The sequence below is a fragment of the Pseudophryne corroboree genome, chromosome 8, assembly GCF_028390025.1.
Source record: "Pseudophryne corroboree isolate aPseCor3 chromosome 8, aPseCor3.hap2, whole genome shotgun sequence".
In the NCBI taxonomy this organism is placed as follows: domain Eukaryota; kingdom Metazoa; phylum Chordata; class Amphibia; order Anura; family Myobatrachidae; genus Pseudophryne; species Pseudophryne corroboree.
This window is the reverse complement of record NC_086451.1, coordinates 100,365,311-100,385,396: the sequence shown is the minus strand read 5'-3', so window position 1 is coordinate 100,385,396 and position 20,086 is coordinate 100,365,311. Positions and strand designations below refer to the sequence as shown.

The 20,086-nt window shown below is 44.9% G+C and overlaps 2 protein-coding genes across 2 annotated transcripts in view; both read right to left on the bottom strand.

The window, feature by feature from the left end:
- The window catches only part of LOC134948686 (rab GTPase-activating protein 1), a 437,656-nt gene that overhangs the window by 217,931 nt on the left and 199,639 nt on the right, over positions 1-20,086 (bottom strand). The gene's annotated exons all lie outside the window — the stretch shown is intronic.
- LOC134947529 (probable G-protein coupled receptor 21) lies at positions 12,466-15,796 on the bottom strand. The gene is made up of 2 exons (XM_063935579.1): positions 15,564-15,796; positions 12,466-14,916 (listed from the first exon to the last, which is right to left on the bottom strand). Exon 2 carries the CDS (start codon positions 14,826-14,828, stop codon positions 13,566-13,568), a length of 1,263 nt encoding a protein of 420 aa, XP_063791649.1. The 5' UTR covers positions 14,829-14,916; positions 15,564-15,796; the 3' UTR covers positions 12,466-13,565.

Sequence of the window (20,086 nt, the reverse complement as noted above, 5' to 3'; positions counted from 1 at the left end):
GTGCTGAGGAGATAGGCCCCGCCCCCTATTTCGGCGGGCTCTTCTCCCGGTGTTTGTGAGACCTGGCAGGGGTTAAATACATCCATATAGCCCCAGGGGCTATATGTGATGTATTTTTAGCCAGAACAAGGTATTATCATTGCTGCCCAGGGCGCCCCCCCCCAGCGCCCTGCACCCTCAGTGACCGCTGGTGTGAAGTGTGCTGACAACAATGGCGCACAGCTGCAGTGCTGTGCGCTACCTCATGAAGACTGAAAAGTCTTCTGCCGCCGGTTTCTGGACCTCTTCACTTTTCGGCATCTGCAAGGGGGTCGGCGGCGCGGCTCCGGGACCGGACTCCATGGCTGGGCCTGTGTTCGATCCCTCTGGAGCTAATGGTGTCCAGTAGCCTAAGAAGCCAATCCATCCTGCACGCAGGTGAGTTCACTTCTTCTCCCCTAAGTCCCTCGTTGCAGTGAGCCTGTTGCCAGCAGGACTCACTGAAAATAAAAAACCTAATAACTTTTTCTAAGCAGCTCTTTAGGAGAGCCACCTAGATTGCACCCTGCTCGGACGGGCACAAAAACCTAACTGAGGCTTGGAGGAGGGTCATAGGGGGAGGAGCCAGTGCACACCACCTAGTCCTAAAGCTTTTATTTTTGTGCCCTGTCTCCTGCGGAGCCGCTAATCCCCATGGTCCTGACGGAGTCCCAGCATCCACTAGGACATCAGAGAAAAAAAGCCATTCAAAATGATTTACATGTATTTTGTCATGTTGTTTGCAATACCAGTTTTTGATGCAACAGCAAAAATGAAACCAGCAACATGGGATGGTGGAATACCAATGTACCAGCGGACAAGAACACAGAGTGTAAAAAAACAAAAAACAAACGGCAAGGCACTGTGGAATTTTCACATAGTAGAGGCTACAGTTACACTGACCATACATAGGCAATAGGCACTTAACGTTTATGGTAGCAGAGGCATTGAAAAAGGCCATATTTTCTCTTTGGTTAACAATAGAATGGAATGAGGAAATTCCAATAATAATAAAGAAACATTAGATATGAAATTCTTTAATATCTGGTGTACATATATAAATACAGCAATTGCCCATACAAACACTGCTTTTAGCTTACACCATAGTATAATGCCAACATTTTATTAGGTCATGCCCCGGTCATCATTGAGATGCTGAAATCTATCATAACGGATATTTATAGTTTAATATTAGGGGATCTCTCGATAGATAGATTTCCTAGAATGTCTAATAAAAGTTTAAACATAAAAAGACTGGACAATAGTAGTGCTAACACAGGAATCAGTGTCATCACAGGTTTGTTTCTAATGTAGTGTCTAGGACATATAAACCTTTCACACCACAATCCCGGGTCTGACCTGGGATTTGGAACATGGTTCAAATATGGGTCAAACCCAGGACAGCGGCTCTGACCCGGGGTTATTCCCGGGTCTGTGTTGTTCACACTACACATGGGTGTGGTGTTAACTGTTCTGCCGGTACTTGGAGATGTTATCATCTGTAGTTTATGAAAAGCTTTTCTGTTCATCACTATACTGTATTATGTAAATTCTGTAACGTGCCTTGAATGCTATTGGAGAAAGAGCGCTATATAAATAAAAATCATCATCATTATCTAGAAGCAGCGGTGCTCTGGCTCTCTCTGTACTGTACATGGAATACGGGGAGGATGACCTGGGCCAGACCATTAACACTATCCCAATTACACGTTCCTGTGTCCAACGCAGATCCCTTGACTCAGGTTTTTTTTCTATTTATTTTTTTCCCCCGAAGCGGCTGTGTGAAAGGGGAATGAGTTACTCCTCTTTTCCCAGTACAGTATTTACAGAAACTTTCAATTTATATTGCATATAGATAATAGCAGATTTAATATACACGTGTAAAAACAATCAAGTGGGCAAATAAAATAGCCTACACAACAGGGAATAAAATCCAGATGTATTGTGCAGGTTTCTGGGCATATACAGTAGATTAATCCAGCGCTGGAAGACTGTTTAATGGACAGTTCAGCAATAAGGCTATTGATCCATTTAGTGACGCTCCATATGGCATCAGTGTTTGGGGAGTAGGATTCCTAAAGGCCCATACACACTGGGCGATTTTGAGCTGAAAGCACCTCACTTTTGGTGTTTTGAGCTGCTTTCAGCTCAAAACCGCCCAGTGTGTATGCCCTGGCAATGAGCTCTTCATCGCCGGCGGCTGCCGTTCATCTGCTGGTATTACGTCCTGCTATGGAAAGCCATTCACCCCCGCTGACTTCGCTGGGCAGGGGGGGGGGGGAAATTGCTCAGTGTGTATGCACTGAGCGATTTTCAGCCTAGCAATGTCAGCGATCATTGCTGTGCATACACGCTGGGCAAAAATAAGATTTTACTCACCGGTAAATCTATTCCTCGTAGTCCGTAGTGGATGCTGGGACTCCGTAAGGACCATGGGGAATAGCGGCTCCGCAGGAGACTGGGCACAACTAAAGAAAGCTTTAGGACTACCTGGTGTGCACTGGCTCCTCCCACTATGACCCTCCTCCAGACCTCAGTTAGGATACTGTGCCCGGAAGAGCTGACACAATAAGGAAGGATTTTGAATCCCGGGTAAGACTCATACCAGCCACACCAATCACACCGTATAACTCGTGATACTATACCCAGTTAACAGTATGAAATATAACTGAGCCTCTCAACAGATGGCTCAACAATAACCCTTTAGTTAGGCAATAACTATATACAAGTATTGCAGACAATCCGCACTTGGGATGGGCGCCCAGTATCCACTACGGACTACGAGAAATAGATTTACCGGTGAGTAAAATCTTATTTTCTCTGACGTCCTAAGTGGATGCTGGGACTCCGTAAGGACCATGGGGATTATACCAAAGCTCCCAAACGGGCGGGAGAGTGCGGATGACTCTGCAGCACCGAATGAGCAAACTCTAGGTCCTCCTCAGCCAGGGTATCAAACTTGTAGACTCTTGCAAAAGTGTTTGAACCCGACCAAGTAACAGCTCGACAAATATGTAAAGCCGAGACCCCTCGGGCAGCCGCCCAAGAAGAGCCCACTTTTCTCGTGGAATGGGCTTTTACAGATTTAGGGTGCGGCAGTCCAGCCGCAGAATGTGCAAGTTGAATCGTGCTACAGATCCAGCGAGCAATAGTCTGCTTAAATGCAGGAGCACCCAAGCTTGTTGGGTGCATATAGGATAAATAGCGAGTCAGTTTTCCTGACTCCAGCCGTCCTGGAAACATATATTTTTCAGGGCCCTGACTACGTCCAGTAACTTGGAATCCACCAAGTCCCAAGTAGCCGCAGGCACCACAATAGGTTGGTTCACATGAAAAACTGATACCACCTTAGGAAGGAATTGGGAACGAGTCCTCAATTCCGCCCTATCCATATAAAAAAATTAGATAAGGGCTTTTGCATGATAAAGCCGCCAATTCTGATACACGCCTGGCCGACGCCAAGGCCAACAGCATGACCACTTTCCAAGTGAGGTATTTTAGCTCCACGGATTTAAGTGGCTCAACCCAATGCGACTTCAGGAAATCCAACACCATGTTGAGATCCCACGGTGCCACTGGAGGCACAAACGGGGGCTGACTATGCAGCACTCCCTTAACAAAAGTCTGAACTTCAGGCAGTGAAGCCAGTTCTATTTTGGAAGAAAATCGATAGAGCCGAAATCTGGACCTTAATGGAACCCAATTTTAGCTGAAATTCCTCCGTTGGGGCCTTCCTGGCCTCACAGCACGCAACATATTTCCGCCATATGCGGTGATAATGGTTTGCGCTCACTTCTTTCCTAGCTTTAATTAGCGTAGGGATAACTTCCTCCGGAATGCCCTTTTCCTTCAGGATCCGGCGTTCAACCGCCATGCCGTCAAACGCAGCCGCGGTACGTCTTGGAACAGACAGGCCCCCTGCTGCAGCAGGTCCTGTGAGCGGCAGAGGCCATGGGTCCTCTGAGATCATTTCTTGGAGTTCTGGGTACCAAGCTCTTCTTGGCCAATCCGGAACAATGAGTATAGTTCTTACTCCTCTCCTTCTTATTATTCTCATTACCCTGGGTATGAGAGGCAGAGAAGGGAACACATACACCGACTGGTACACCCACGGTGTTACCAGAGCGTCCACAGCTATCGCCTGAGGGTCCCTTGACCTGGCGCAATATCTTTTTAGCTTTTTGTTGAGGCGGGACGCCATCATGTCCACCTGTGGCCTTTCCCAACGGTGTACAATCATTTGGAAGACTTCTGAATGAAGTCCCCACTCTCCCGGGTGGAGATCGTGTCTGCTGAGAAAGTCTGCTTCCCAGTTGTCCACTCCGGGAATGAACACTGCTGACAGTGCTAACACATGATTTTCCGCCCATCGGAGAATCCTTGTGGCTTCTGCCATCGCCATCCTGCTTCTTGTGCCGCCCTGTCGGTTTACATGAGCGACCGCCGTGATGTTGTCTGACTGGATCAGCACCGGCCGGTGTTGAAGCAGGGGTCTAGCCTGACTTAGGGCATTGTAAATGGCCCTTAGTTCCAGAATATTTATGTGTAGGGAAGTCTCCTGACTTGTCCATAGTCCTTGGAAGGTTCTTCCCTGTGTGACTGCCCCCCAGCCTCGAAGGCTGGCATCCGTGGTCACCAGGACCCAGTCCTGTATGCCGAATCTGCGGCCCTCTAGAAGATGAGCACTCTGCAGCCACCACAACAGCGACACCCTGGCCCTTGGAGACAGGGTTATCCGCCGATGCATCTGAAGATGCGACCCGGACCACTTGTCCAACAGATCCCACTGGAAGATCCTTGCATGGAACCTGCCGAATGGAATTTCTTCGTAAGAAGCTACCATCTTTCCCAGGGCTCGCGTGCATTGATGCACCGACACCTGTATTTGTATTAGGAGGTCTCTGTCTAGAGACGACAACTCCTTGGACTTCTCCTCCGGGAGAAACCCTTTATTCTTGTTCTGTGTCCAGAACCATACCCAGGAACAGTAGACGCGTCGTAGGAACCAGCTGCGCCTTTGGAATATTCATAATCCAGCCGTGCTGTTGTAGCACTTCCCGAGATAGTGCTACTCCGACGAACAACTGCTCCCTGGACCTCGCCTTTATAAGGAGATCGTCCAAGTACGGGATAATTATTTCGGCCATTACCTTGGTAAATACCCTCGGTGCCGGGGACAGACCAACTGCAACGTCTGGAATTGGTAATGACAAACCTGTACCACAATTTTGAGGTACTCCTGGTGAGGAGGGTAAATAGGGACATGCAGGTAAGCATCCTTGATGTCCAGTGATACCATGAAATTCTCCAGGCTTGCAATAATCGCCCTGAGCGATTCCATTTTGAACTTGAACCTTCGTATATAAGTGTTCAAGGATTTCAATTTTAGAATGGGTCTCACCGAACCGTCTGGTTTCGGTACCACAAACATTTTGTAATAGTAACCCCGGCCTTGTTGAAGGAGGGGTACCTTGATTTCACCTGCTGGAAGTACAGCTTGTGAATTGCTGCCAGTACTACCTCCCTTTCTCCGAGGGCAGCAGGCAAGGCTGATGTGAGGTAACGGCGAGGGGGAGTCGCCTCGAACTCCAGCTTGTATCCCTGTGATACTACTTGCAGAACCTAGGGATCCACCTGTGGGCAAGCCCACTGGTCCCTGAAGTTCCCGAGACGCGCCCCCACCGCACCTGTCTCCACCTGTGTAGCCCCAGCGTCATGCGGTGGACTCAGAGGAAGCGGGGGAAGATTTTTGATCCTGGGAACTGGCTGTCTGGTGCAGCTTTTTCCTTCTTCCCTGGTCTCTGTGCAGAAAGGAAGCGCCTTTGACCCGCTTGCTTTTCTGAAGCCGAAAGGACTGTACCTGAAAATACGGTGCTTTCTTAGGCTGTGAGGAAACCTGAGGTAAAAAAATTTCTTCCCAGCTGTTGCTGTGGATACGAGGTCCCAGAGACCATCCCCAAACAATTCCTCACCCTTATAAGGCAGAATCTCCATGTGCCTTTTAAAGTCAGCATCACCTGTCCACTGCCGGGTCTCTAATACCCTCCTGGCAGAATGGACATTGCCTTAATTCTGGATGCCAGCCGGCAAATATCCCTCTGTGCATCCCTCATATATAAGACGACGTCTTTAATATGCTCTATGTTAGCAAAATATTATCTCTGTCTAGGGTATTAATATTGACAGGGTATTAGACCACGCTGCAGCAGCACTATTCATGCGGAGGCAATTGCAGGTCTCAGTATAGTACCTGAGTGTGTATATACAGACTTCAGGATAGCCTCCTGCTTTTTATCAGCAGGCTCCTTCAAAGTGGCCGTATCCTAAGACGGCAGTGCCACCTTTTTTGACAAACGTGTGAGCGCCTTATCCACCCTAGGGGATATCTCCCAACGTGACCGATCCTCTGGCGGGAAAGGGTACGCCATCAGTAACTTTTTAGAAATTACCAGTTTCTTATCGGGGGAACCCACGCTTCATTCACTCATCTGATGGGGGAACAAAACACTGGCTGCTTTTTCTCCCCAAACATAAAACCCCTTTTATGTGGTACTTGGGTTCATGTCAGAAATGTGTAACACATTTTTCATTGCCGAGATCATGCAACGGATGTTCCTAGTGGATTGTGTATATGTCTCAATATTGTCGACACTGGAGTCCGACTACGTGTCGACATCTGTGTCTGCCATCTGAGGTAACGGGCGTTTTTTGAGCCCCTGATGGCCTTTGAGACGCCTGGGCAGGCGCGGGCTGAGAAGCCGGCTGTCCCACAGCTGTTACGTCATCCAGCCTTTTATGTAAGGAGTTGACATTGTCGGTTAATACCTTCCACCTATCCATCCACTCTGATGTCAGTCCCACAGGGGGCGACATCCCATTTATCGGCCTCTGCTCCGCCTCCACGTAACCTTCCTCATCCAACATGTCGACACAGCCGTACCTACACACCGCACACACACAGGGAATGCTCTGACTGAGGACCGGACCCCACAAAGTCCTTCGGGGAGACAGAGAGAGAGTATGCCAGCACACACCAGAGCGCTATATAATGCAGGGATTAACACTATAACTGAGTGATTTTTCCCCCAATAGCGGCTTGTATACACATATTGCGCATAAATTTAGTGCCCCCCCTCTCTTTTTAACCCTTTGAGCCTGAAAACTACAGGGGAGAGCCTGGGGAGCTGTCTTCCAGCTGCACTGTGAAGAAAAAATGGCGCCAGTGTGCTGAGGGAGTTAGCCCCGCCCCTTTTTCGGCTGACTTTTCTTCCGCTTTTTATAGGAATTCTGGCAGGGGTAATTTATCACATATATAGCCCTGGGACTATATATTGTGATGATTTGCCAGCCAAGGTGTTTATATTTCTGCTCAGGGCCACCCCCCCCAGCGCCCTGCACCCATCAGTGACCGGAGTGTGAGGTGTGCATGAGGAGCAATGGCGCACAGCAGCAGTGCTGTGCGCTACCTTGTTGAAGACCGAGGTCTTCTGACGCCGATTTTCCGGACCACTTCTTGCTTCTGGCTCTGTAAGGGGGACGGCGGCGCGGCTCCGGGACCGAACGATCGAGGTCGGGTCCTGTGTTCGATCCCTCTGGAGCTAATGGTGTCCAGTAGCCTAAGAAGCCCAAACTATCTCCAGTCAGGTAGGTTCGCTTCTTCTCCCCTTAGTCCCTCGCTGCAGTGAGTCTGTTGCCAGCAGATCTCACTGTAAAATAAAAAACCTAAAATATACTTTCTTTCTAGGAGCTCAGGTTAGTGTGCATCCAGCTCAGCCGGGCACAAGATTCTAACTGGGGTCTGGAGGAGGGTCATAGTGGGAGGAGCCAGTGCACACCAGGTAGTCCTAAAGCTTTCTTTAGTTGTGCCCAGTCTCCTGCGGAGCCGCTATTCCCCATGGTCCTTACGGAGTCCCAGCATCCACTTAGGACGTCAGAGAAAACGCCCAGTGTGTATGCACCTTAACAGTTGGAAAGCTGGAATGGAGCACGCTGTCCTCTTAGTAATAAAGACGTTTCTTCTGGAAATGCCCACTGTCCTGGCCCAAGTCAGCCGGTAATTTCATCTATAGCTGAACTGTTGCCCACAAGGGCTAAGAGCCTTATTGCTGAACTGACCAATCTATATGCCCAATATTTTTGGATTTTATTCCAAATTCTGTAGGCTATTATATTTGTCCAGTTTTACTTGTTTCTACAATTATATATTACAATTGTTATTGAAATAAACATCATCTTTGTATTGATTATATGACGATAGTGCTGTGTACTTATATCTTTCTATTACATTGTTATTGGGAGACTGACTATCTTCCATTCTTTCACAGCTGCTTTGTAGAAACCTCTCATAGTAGCGCCTTTGGTTTTACATATTTGTTATACAAACTTTGCATCAAAAACTAAATTGTCTAACCATATCTGCCCATGACCTCTTATTAGATCGTGCAAGAATACAAATATATATATATATATATATATATATATATATATATATATATATATCCTATTAGATCGCCTGTAAAAAAAAAAAAAAAAAATACATTATCTCCTGAAAACACACAGGTTCAGTGAAACCTGTGTGTTTTCGGTAGAAACTGCCCCGTTTTGATGCTTCCGGGGATTTGGTTTCACGAAATCCCCGATAACCGCAGCCACCTGCAGTGTCCCATGCCTGCTGCAGCAGCAGCAGGCTAAGACTGCAGGGAGGATGCCACGGCCCAGGAGCCGGCACTCTGTGATGTTTCCTCCGACGGGGTAGCACCGTCTTAGGGCAATGCCAAGAACCTTGGATTTATATTTACTTACATTCACACGTCTCAAATTTATAGCTCTATAGATATACATTTTTAACACTGATTTATATTTACAACTGTGAAAATCAGAAACACCCGTGTGAAGAGCAGGTAGAACAGCTAGTTGCTTGATATAAACATTATCGTGGTATTGATTAATGGCAATACTCCTGTGTACTTGTATCTTTCTATTCCAATTTAGTTTTTGATCAATGAAATATCCTTACAAAAGTATGGGATAATTTGCGTTCAAATCATTTGGAAAAAGAAGAACTCAATCAGCACAATTTGGGATATGCAGGTCCTTGCACAGCTCCAGTGGTTTGGCAACCAGGCAAAACAGTTGGATATACTCATCAAGACAAAAACAAAATTAATGGACGACAGTGATGCTTCTATCACCATAATCTGCAATTCTTGCAAGAGAAAATATGACCCAAACTAAAAATAAAAACAGTTTACAAAGTGAAGTCACATGTGACAGAAGAAATTAACCTCCTCTCTCTTACCAGAAGATCCCGAGAGGGTACCAATAGTTATGCTCTTGTAGCACTCGACTGCAGTACTGATATGCCACTAAACATAAAATGCAGATTACTTTATATAAATGAGAAAACTGCTAGCAGACATGTAAAAAAGGTTGCTAACAGGGCAATATCTGGTAGTGAAGCAGGTAAGATTATAGATGTCATCTGGCACTGCTGACATGGCATGAGGATATCTACAAATCATTTTATAAAGGCTGCAATGCACGTTTTCACATTTAATTTAAAATGTATTCTACATAGATTCCATACGAAAAAAAACAAATCTCACACACAGTATGTACTTGGTAGTGCAGATGCCCGTTGTACTTTACCCGGGGTGTATGAGGGAGTTGGATATATCCTGGTGTGCACAATCGGGGAGAAAACGCAGAGTCTGTTCTGACTCAATGTTTCTCTGGATGAAAAAAAAAAAAAGAACAAAACATTCAAAAAGAAAAAAAAAATGAGCATTTAAAAAGATAAAAAGTAAAACATACCAAAAGAAAAATAAAATCTGAACACGTCTAACTTCATATGAAATGTATAGCTTGGTTTTTACCTCTACCTATAGAGGTATCTATATTACCCTTAACAGAAAAAAAAAGTGTGTAATAACTTTGGCACGATTCAGTATCTAGGAATGGAGACCCTCTATTTTTCATAGGACCACACAATTAATTGAACTTTAACTTCTTATTAACAGTAGATGGTTTATCGTGATATCCAGAGCAGTAGTTTAGCATTTTTATAGAATCCGTTATACTGGAATAATATTTTCATTCTGTGAACTACTGATGTCAATTTTAGTACAGGTTGAGTATCCCATATCCAAATATTCCGAAATACGGAATATTCCGAAATACGGACTTTTTTGAGTGAGAGTGAGATAGTGAAACCTTTGTTTTTTGATGGCTCTATGTACACAAACTTTGTTTAATACACAAAGTTATTATACATATTGTATTAAATGACCTTCAGGCTGTGTGTATAAGGTGTATATGAAACATAAATGCATTCTATGCTTAGATTTAGGTCCCATCGCCATGATATCTTATTATGGTATGCAATTATTCCAAAATACGGAAAAATCCCATATCCAAAATACTTCTGGTCCCAAGCATTTTGGATAATATCCCTTATCCAACCTGTATTGTTCTTTGACCGCTAAATTTCTCTTTAGTAGCATAATTGTATAATTATCTATTCCAATTATGTATTGCATTATTGAAGTGAAGGGAGAACAGTTTCTTATGGGTATAAAAAACAAACAAACAAAAAAGTAACAACTACAGTTCTCAGGCGAATACCACAACACAATGAGGAGGAAAAAGACAGCTTGGCAGGGTGTTTCCCTTTTGGATAGTGTCAAACCTTCTCAGCATTGGGAGCAATAGCTTTTATCCAGTTAGAAAATGTATTTCACACATTGATTTAAAACCAATATATTCTAGTTTCTGTACACATTGCTAGTGTACCACTGATTGGGGGCAGATAGTTTGTTACTTTTTTCTTTAACTGCCCCCTTCACCCTTTTTTACTGCTGGGCAGTGGCTGCCCAATACTGATAACTGTGGTGGCAGTAATTCTTTAGGGAGTAATCATTCACTGTGGACACAAGATATGTACTGTACATAGTGTAAGTAGTGTTCTAAATTCCACCGCCAGTAATAGAGGACATAACCACCTCACATTAACACGCCTGGAACACTTGTTAAGACAGTATGTGGCTACCATTCTATGGTATGTTATATTATGTACAAACAGAACATGCTGCATAAATGACTGACCTAGTATTAGTTACAGTTACAGTGAAGAATATTGTTATAGTGTCAATCACTGTCACAAATTAATGATTACTTTTACTTGTGCTGAAGGTCAGTCTACTGTCTGGACAACACAGGAAATGTTAAACTTCTCTGGACTGCATACATTAAAGTAGACCAAATGCTGAACACAGGCCGGCCTGTAGTACAAATAAATATCCCCACGTACTCTTAATTAGGGTGGCCAATCCCAGGCCATTTTTTCAATCCCGGGGGTCGGGTCTGAAAAATTATCAATTTCGGGATTCCCGGAATTGGAGTCTCTTCAATGTGGCTCTCCCCCCCCCCCCCCCCCCTTCCTTGCCCAGTCCACAAAACTCACCGTAACCTGGGGGTGGGCCACTTGCAGTAGGTGGTGAGATTCGGGGAAGTACAGGAGAGGAGGACCGGCTGGCGGGCGGTGGGCAGCTGGCTGCGCAGCCTGACCTATGACTTCACATCACGCTGCGCAGTGCGCACAGCCGGCGGCACTGGGAGCTGAGCAACGTAAGCCGGGCAGCATCGGAGTCTCCTGAGGACGCTCAACGCTGTCCAGCATAGAAAAAAAAAAGTATACTGGTGGGGTGGCCAATCCCGAAATCCCAGGGATTGGAAGATCTAATCCCGGGATTGAATCCCCGGACAATTTTAGGCCGGAATCCCGGGATACCACCGATCCCAATCCCGGTATTGGCCACCATACCCTCAATGGGGCAGATGTATTAACCTGAGGAAGGGATAAAGAAGTGATAAAGCAGTGATAAGCGCAAGGTGATAACGCACCAGCCAATCATTACGGATTTGAAAAATGACAGTTAGGAGCTGACTGGTTTGTGCGTTATCACCTTGCACTTATCTCTGCTTCATCACTTCTTTATCCCTCCTCCATGGTTAATACATCTGCCCCTTTAATCCTATGCAAAGCCTTACCTCTGGCTAGTAAACAGGGTGCTCCGTAAAAGGCTAAATGGAGGCAGCTAAAGCAGGTGCCCCATCTAATGCTCTTTGTAGAACACAAACTTACTAGGACTGATCCACCATCATTCTTCTACCCAGGGTCTTATTCCTTATATAGAAACTTCTCACTTAAATTCTGATAAGAGGGATAGATGCCAAACATCTCAATGTAATTTTAGGATTCCATGGGAAATAGAAGCAAGCTTGAAAAAGTAACATCCAGTAAGGTCATTCCACACTAACCTAAAGATTGTTTTTCTAGGACAGTGCTTTCAAGAAGAAACATTGCGAAGTCATGTCCCAATAATGAAAGCTAAACGTGCAGATGTCATTTTGCTTGGACTGATGAAAAAACGAGGATGCAATGAAAGCTTCAGGGAAAATGTCTATTTTTTCCTTTGCATAATTTACACATTTCAACTGAAACAGAACATTCATTTTGTATAGAACATCACAACTTTAACAATTTTGCTGCCAGAAGGACGTGCAGGGCAAAGCTTTCATGAGAAGCTTAATCGTAGGCTTAGGCCGCTTGTAATCATCCGGCTGTTGCTGAACTGCAACTCCCAGCATGCTGCTTAACTATGACCTGGGAATTGCACAGCAATTACTGAAGTGTCACATGTTGCTTTAGCCCCCTTTGAAGGGTAGAACACATTACATGTCACTGCCCTAAAACACTCTTACAAAAGACTTTAAGCAAAAAAAGTCTTTAAAGTACATTTAAAAAAAATTCCAGTGGTCAAAAGCTTTTTAAATATTATCCATAATATATATATATTTTTTCCCCACTTAGAAAAATATTGCATTCAATTTGTTGGAACCAAATTACCTATACATGTAACAAGATAGACAAGATAAGTCTATCACAGATGAGCTTCTAAAGATGAAAGGCCTAAAGCTTCCTTGGCTCTAAAAGTTTAAATACACGTTACAGAAAGCGTAACCCATTATGGTAGCAGAAAAATCCAGCTCAAGTGGGATCCAAATATTTTGCTCGTTTACATACACTGGGGATGGGTGGGGGGCTGGGGGAGTGCACAAACCTCACAGTGGTGACTGTTTCACTGGCAGGGGAATATGCAGAAAGCAGCAATGCATCTCTGCAGCTTCTGTAATGTTAACTAGGTAGAAGACCAAAGCAGAATATGCTTAGATTGGTTGGTAACTACATCCCACTTAGATTAATAGAGCACATTGTTATGTGATGCCCTGATACAGTAGAAAAATATGTCAGATAACCACAAACTACAAGAGCCACAAGCTCTATTTTCAGAATTCTACAACATAATTTGGCTACAGGTAGGTCCACAGAGAGACTGAAGCAGTAGATTCTTTTATCATCGATACTGTTCCAATGCCTCTTTAATATAGCAATCCCATCGTCAAATTTTGTACTAATTTGTAATAAAGTTGTTTATTTTCTCCAGTCTCTGTGTAAATCTGTAGGGATATCACATGGTTTGGGATATTTAGGGGTTGCAGTCATCTGTGGGTCTCTTATGAACAGTAACATCATGGCTTTGCCCTTGTCTGGAACAAGAAGCACAAATGGCCCCAGAGAGGCGCTTCAATCCCTTTTGAAAAACGCTGTTGGACATGCTGTAGATGACACAGTTGCAGAAACTGTTGCTGATTGCTAACCAGGTCGTGAGAAAGGAAGCAGTCTGATTGGTGTAGACTTTGGAACTCTCCAGCAGGAAATAGATAATGTAGGGCAACCACAGAATGTAGAACACGCTGGTAATGCGAAAGAGGACAGTTGCATAGCGCTTCTCTGGGTTAGGTTGTCCCTGGGCAGGCTCGTTGTCAGTCGAGCTGAAGCGCACGCGCCTGTCGTTAATCTCCTTGGTGTGCTGCTGGCAGATGCGAAAAATGTTGAAGTATGTGAAACACACAGTGGTAGCCGCTGGGGCATAGAGCATTACCACAATAAAAGAGGTGAAGTAGGGACTGGTATGCCATGAGTCAGCACATGGCCGAAATACGTCTCCGTGGTAACCCGGCTTTCCCCAGCCTAGAAATGAAGGTAAAAATATAGCACACGAATATATCCACAGCAACAGAATGCAGAAGCGTAGACGGCATGCCGTGACTAATGTACTGTATGCGAGTGGTTTGGTTATCGCTATGTATCGGTCGATGCTGATACAGGCTAAAGATGTCATGGACACGCTCTTCAGGACAGACACTACATACCCAAACATCTTGCACACAATGTGCTCTGGTAGCAGGACAGTGTGGTGCAACAAAGAGAAAGAAGGTACCAAGCAGCTAACTCCAACTAGAAGGTCAGCGTAGGCCATCGTCTGAATGAAGTAACTGGTGGTGTGGTGGTTGAGGAGGGGAGCACAATGGAAGACAAAGATAACTATCAAATTGCCAGAGATGATTAATATAGTCAGGAAGATGATGATTCCCACTTCCAGAAGGCAAACTGACAAAGCTTCATGAGATCCTATGCCCAAAAGACAGAACAGACTGCTGTTGGTGTTAGTTCCGTCAAAGGAAGAGTTCATCTTTAGATCTCCAAAGATACCAGAATCATGCCTGCATCTCTGGCGTCCTCCTGCAAACCCCTGGGTTTCTCTTGCGATAACTCCAGCTGCGCTGTGTCTGCAATGTGGATTCCCTTTAACTTCAGCGAAGAACAATGTTGTGCCAATGTCCTGCCATGTTCGAAAAAGGGGAGAAAAAGCTCTGGAAAGGAGCTTGGGACAAAAAAGTGCCGTCATCAGGAAGCTGGGGTCATGTGGGTTCTCTGTCCTCTATCCGAGGCAATCCCACTCCATCATTACACTTCTGTACTAGACATCAGAGCAGCTGAGAGGAGAGAATGTGACAATGTTTGTACAGTAGCCAGCCGATAACTGCATCCTTATATATAACAGTTGCTGCAGTCCCAGTGCTTCCATGGTTTAAACCTCACACTCCATAACCAATATCCCTGCCAAATAGCCCACAGATACCATCAGTGACCCATTAAGTTAGAGTTTAAACAAAGCAGCTCCACACTCTGCAATTAACTTTACATTTCCTAGTAGTCCAATAATCAGTGCAGATCTGCAGTTTCTTCATTACCAATAACAGCTCTATTAGAAATAGCTTTAATATAAATGAGTGTATGACTAACAGACTGTCATCTAACACAAGACGTGCAGTCTGTATTCTCCCAGTGACATCTAACAGTCCTACTCTCTACATCTGCTGCAGCCCTGTTCTAGGACACACCATAAAGGGCACCTGATCCTATATGCACGTTACCAATACAATGCTGTAGAACACAGAACAAAGCCCAGTTCCCATCTAATTTCCATCTATACGGCATACATTTCCATTCATTGCAATGGTTATTATAAAACGTCTTTAAATTAGCAGATTATAAAATTACCACAAATTAATTATACACAAAAAAAAAAAAAGAGTAAAGACTTTAGATTATCTCAAAGATTATTAACCTGAGTATATACCTGAATCACAGGGTTTTGTAGGGAGTCCTGCAGGAGGACTGCAGCTCACTTTGCTGCAGAATGGAGAAAATGCCTTTGTGAGTGTGGTCCTCTGCAAACCCTCCTCTCCTCCTCCCTCTCCTGCACTGCCAAGATCAGCAAGGATCCCAGACTGCACTACACTGCCCAGACACAGGGACTGTAGGCTTGCAGTAAGCATATTCAGCTGGCTTTCGGTGTACATCTTCAATATTGCAACCAAAGATGCAGAAAGACATATTTCAAGAGACAATCAGAGCACCGTGACCTGACGAGGCGTGTTCTATGTCAAGCTGAATGTCAGTTCTTAAAGGTCATTTACAGAAAACCTAAATAACGGCTGCCTGGACCCAAGTAAATATGATACTGATGATAATCTGGGATTATTTTAAGTGTGGCCACAAGGTTTGGGGATTTAAATAGGACATACAAAAATCCTTTACATAAGCAAGACTAATAGTGTGCAAGAGGCTACAAATATGAATCTGTATTTTATATGTCCATTGTAGATGGGCTCTATAAATTGATTTTATAACCTGTTCTGCCAACAAGAAAACATTAAAAAGGTAGCCATCACTTTTATCAGGAAGGATTCACTGAGATTACCACTATTTTTGTAACATGGGGTCTATGTACTAAACCCTGGAGAGAGATCAAAATAGAAAGATAGAGATAAAGTACCATCCAACCAGCTCCTGTCATTTTTCAAACATACAGGTAAAAGTATTTTAACCCCCAGATCAGATGTGACCAGCCTGCAAGTGCTTTATCTGACCTGGTCGCACAGGATGCGACCAGTCAGATAAACTGTGTTAGCAGCGTCAGGGAAGGGAAATTTCCCTCCGCTGCTGCTGTCAGAGGGATCGGAAGGTCCCTCTGCCTCCCTGCACCCTTTCCCTATGTCTGCCATGCTGCCGATCATTGCTGATCGGTCAGCATGGCAGGATCCCCAGCGGCTGCAGACAATGGCAGCCGCTGGGGAGTGTAAATTAACCCCCCCCAAGCCACCCCCAGACCCCCCTTGTATACCTGGAGGCTGTCCAGGATCTAAAAAGTAAAGTTGCAATGGTACCGATGGTCACGATGTTCCCGCTCGATGTTTGGGGGGGGGGGGGGGGGGATCATTTTGGATAGGGTTAAATTCATGTTCTTCATCTAATTCACTCATAAAAAACCTGACAATTTCGGAGCAGTTTTTTTTTGGGAAAAATCGTCAGTTAAGTGTTTAAAGAGGCAATCATGTACAAGGCATGGGCCCCTTTATAAAAAAATAAAAATAAATGCCCAAATTCGGCCGGCATGCCACACGCCCGCCAAACTCTGACTTTATTAAATCCGGGGCCATATCTCTACTATGAAATATAGAGGAGGCTCGCTTTGCTAGCTGTTCATTTGAGAAAAGTGTCTAACACAGAAACTAGTCAACCCAAAAATTATAATCCTACCTCTCATATCGTTCACTGAAATACACCAGCCATTGGTACTATATTTGGAGATCCGGTGACAGTAGTCTTAAAATCTGTTACGGACAGTAATTTGCCTATTTCACAACTACTGCTGTAACTACATTTTAAATTAAGAAACCAACAAGGACCTTATTTATGAGCCAGATAATAACAGCTAGGACGTCTAGAGTTCTAAGCTATATTAGCTTAAGGCCCCTTACACACTAGTCGGCACGGCAAATTCCTGAACGGCTTTTTACCGTGTCGGGATTGTAATGAATACATAAGCCCATCGGGTCCTTTCACACGACACGGTCGCCGTGTTGCAGCCGGAAATATCCACTGAATAGGACGGCTGCTGGGCTGTGGGCGTGTGCATCCCTGAAGGCAGTGGAGTGTGTGAATGGTCTCTTTCTCACAAACCTGTTTTTTGTTGTGTCGCTGCTGCTGCGCATGCGCTCAGCATTAAACACGGCTCAAAGCCGTTGTGTGTGAAAGACACTGCCGGATGGAAAAAAAAAACCGGCGCTTGGGAAATAGCCCTAACCTTAATTTGTTTACATTGACTTGATCCTAAACAGGTAAAACACGTTATACACATACCTGTACTTTGAAGAAATAGAGGTTATTTGTCACTGCACCAACTGGGACACAAATGTGGGCTTATGGAACTTATAAAAAGGAAGAATATATGGCTAATTAGCCTTTCATATGTTTTCCTTGCAATTTATTGTTATACTGTTTTATTTAATACATTTTGTCTTATTTATGAGGCTCTTCTACAGTATTATGTGTTTTTTTTTTATATTTTCAAAATTGCAGGTTACTTCTTGTTTATGGAGAAGGCTTGGTTACGTTTTGGGGTTACTTGGCTGGTCTGGCATGGTGTACCCTGAAACTGTGCAGGGCACAATAAAATCTCAAGACTATCAAGGCATTCCAGGGTGAAACATACTGCCCAGTGTCAGAAGCTCTGTCTCAGCTGCAGGTCAGTGGTCCTCCTACAGGTACGGAGGCCAATCCCAGGATCGGGATCGGCGGGATCCCGGGATTTAGGCCCAAAAACGGCCGGGATTCAATCCCGGGTTTGGAAGCTCCAATCCCGTGGATTGAGGGATCAGCGTTGAGCGTCATCAGGACGCTAAGACGCTGCCCGGCTCCCTCCTCCTGTCTCCCCCTGCGCAGCGTGACCTGTGACTGTGAGGTCACGCTGCGCTTTCAGCAGCCGCCGAGCCGGAAAGTACGGCGGTCTTCATCCACCGCCTTCTCCCGGCTCCCCTACACTCACCCGCCGGCTCCGCTGCACTCACCCGCCGGCTCCTCATCACCCACTAACTGGCTGTGCAGGTACGGGTTTTATTATGTCTGCAGGGCGGGAGGGGCGGGGCGTGGGGGGCGGCCGGACACAGTCTAAAGCCAATCCCGGGTATCCTGGGAATCCCGGGATTGACCATTTTTCAATCCCGATACCCGGGATTGAAAAAATGGCCTGGGATTGGCTTCCCTACGTACAGGACAATGTCCCAAAACACACAACTAAAAGCTCCCAAGAATGGATCAGAACAAAACATTTGACTATTCTGAAATCTTCAAATGAGCCCTGAACTGAACATCTATGGAAACAGCAGACACGTGCAGTCTGAACAAAGCACTCATCAAACCGGAGACAGCTGGAGCACTTTGCTTAGACTGGGCCAAGCTACCTGTTCAATGAAAAAACAATTCCTCCAATGGCGCTGCACAATGAAGCAGCACGAGATGGTACAAGATAAGTCGCCAACCTATAACACATACATATAGAAGAAAAAGTTACAATCTCACTTGCGCTCCAAAATGTCCCAAACTTACGATGGTCCTCAGTATATATTTCTAAGCCCACTGTATAATGATACCTGGGTTACATCTTCTTCCAGTGGATTCTATATAACATTATTATGGTATGGCTGCCCTGTCCAATTCTGTTTATATGCCATTCTCTAATAATAATTTTGGATTCTAATATGGTCCCTTTTTGGTTATATCCATGTGAAATGAAACATCTGCTCCCATTAATATCCAGCGAGGACCTAATAGAAGTTCAAAGAAACCTTTATGTGCTTCACATCCATTTGTTACAAGTAAGCATACATGTAAGAATTTCCATAGCTTGCATCTGTTATCATTTGGGTGTCGACTTAGAGGAAGGACTATTTGCACAATTTTTTTTAACCTTCAATCACCAATTGGTATAAATCGATTTTGGGGGTAATTCAGACCTGATAGCTAGGCTGTGTTTTCGTACAGCCTGAAATCTAGTCTGAACTGCACATGCGTATGCACCGCAATGCACAGGCACGTCGGTGGACAGAGATGGGGAGTGCCGGGCAGCGACGGGATGTGCGAGAAAAGTAATCGCATGGGCAATCACAAGATGACTGAAAGGAAGAGGCCATTTGTGGGTGGCAACTGACCGTTTTCAGGGAGTGTCCGGAGAAACGCAGGAGGGAACAGGCGTTTGAAGGGAGGGTTTCTGACGATCATCGCACTGGAAGAGCATGTCCTGGGCTGTGCAGAGACAGCACAAAGTTTTGTTTGTGCAGCTCTCTGCACATGCGATCGCACCCCTGCATAGCGAATTCCCCCCCTCCCCCTGTAAGCGGCGACTACCTGATCGCAGGGATGCAAAAAACGCACCCTAGCGATCAAGTCTGTATTAGGCCCCTTATTTGCAGTATTACACTATTATATGATTTTTATTTTTTATGTGATCACCATCGAACATTACTTCATTTGATCCGATTGGATATTGTGAAACCATTACAATGAGGACCATCATAAGTTTGGGACATGGAGTGCAAGCAAGCTACCTGTTTACTGGTGTAGAAGTCTCACTGAGAGGTACAGAAATCTCTACATTGCAGCGATTGCCTCTAAAAGTTGTGCAACAAAATAACGAGATTTATGGTAAGAACTTACCATTGTTAAAGCTCTTTCTGCGAGGTACACTGTGTTCCGCAGGGAATAACATCGGGGTGTAGAGTAGGATCTTTATCCGAGGCACCAACAGGCTTCCTTGTCCTG

Excerpts from the sequence above, each read along its gene's own strand:
- LOC134947529 (XM_063935579.1), bottom strand. The coding sequence starts at position 14,828 with ATGACGGCACTTTTTTGTCCCAAGCTCCTTTCCAGAGCTTTTTCTCCC.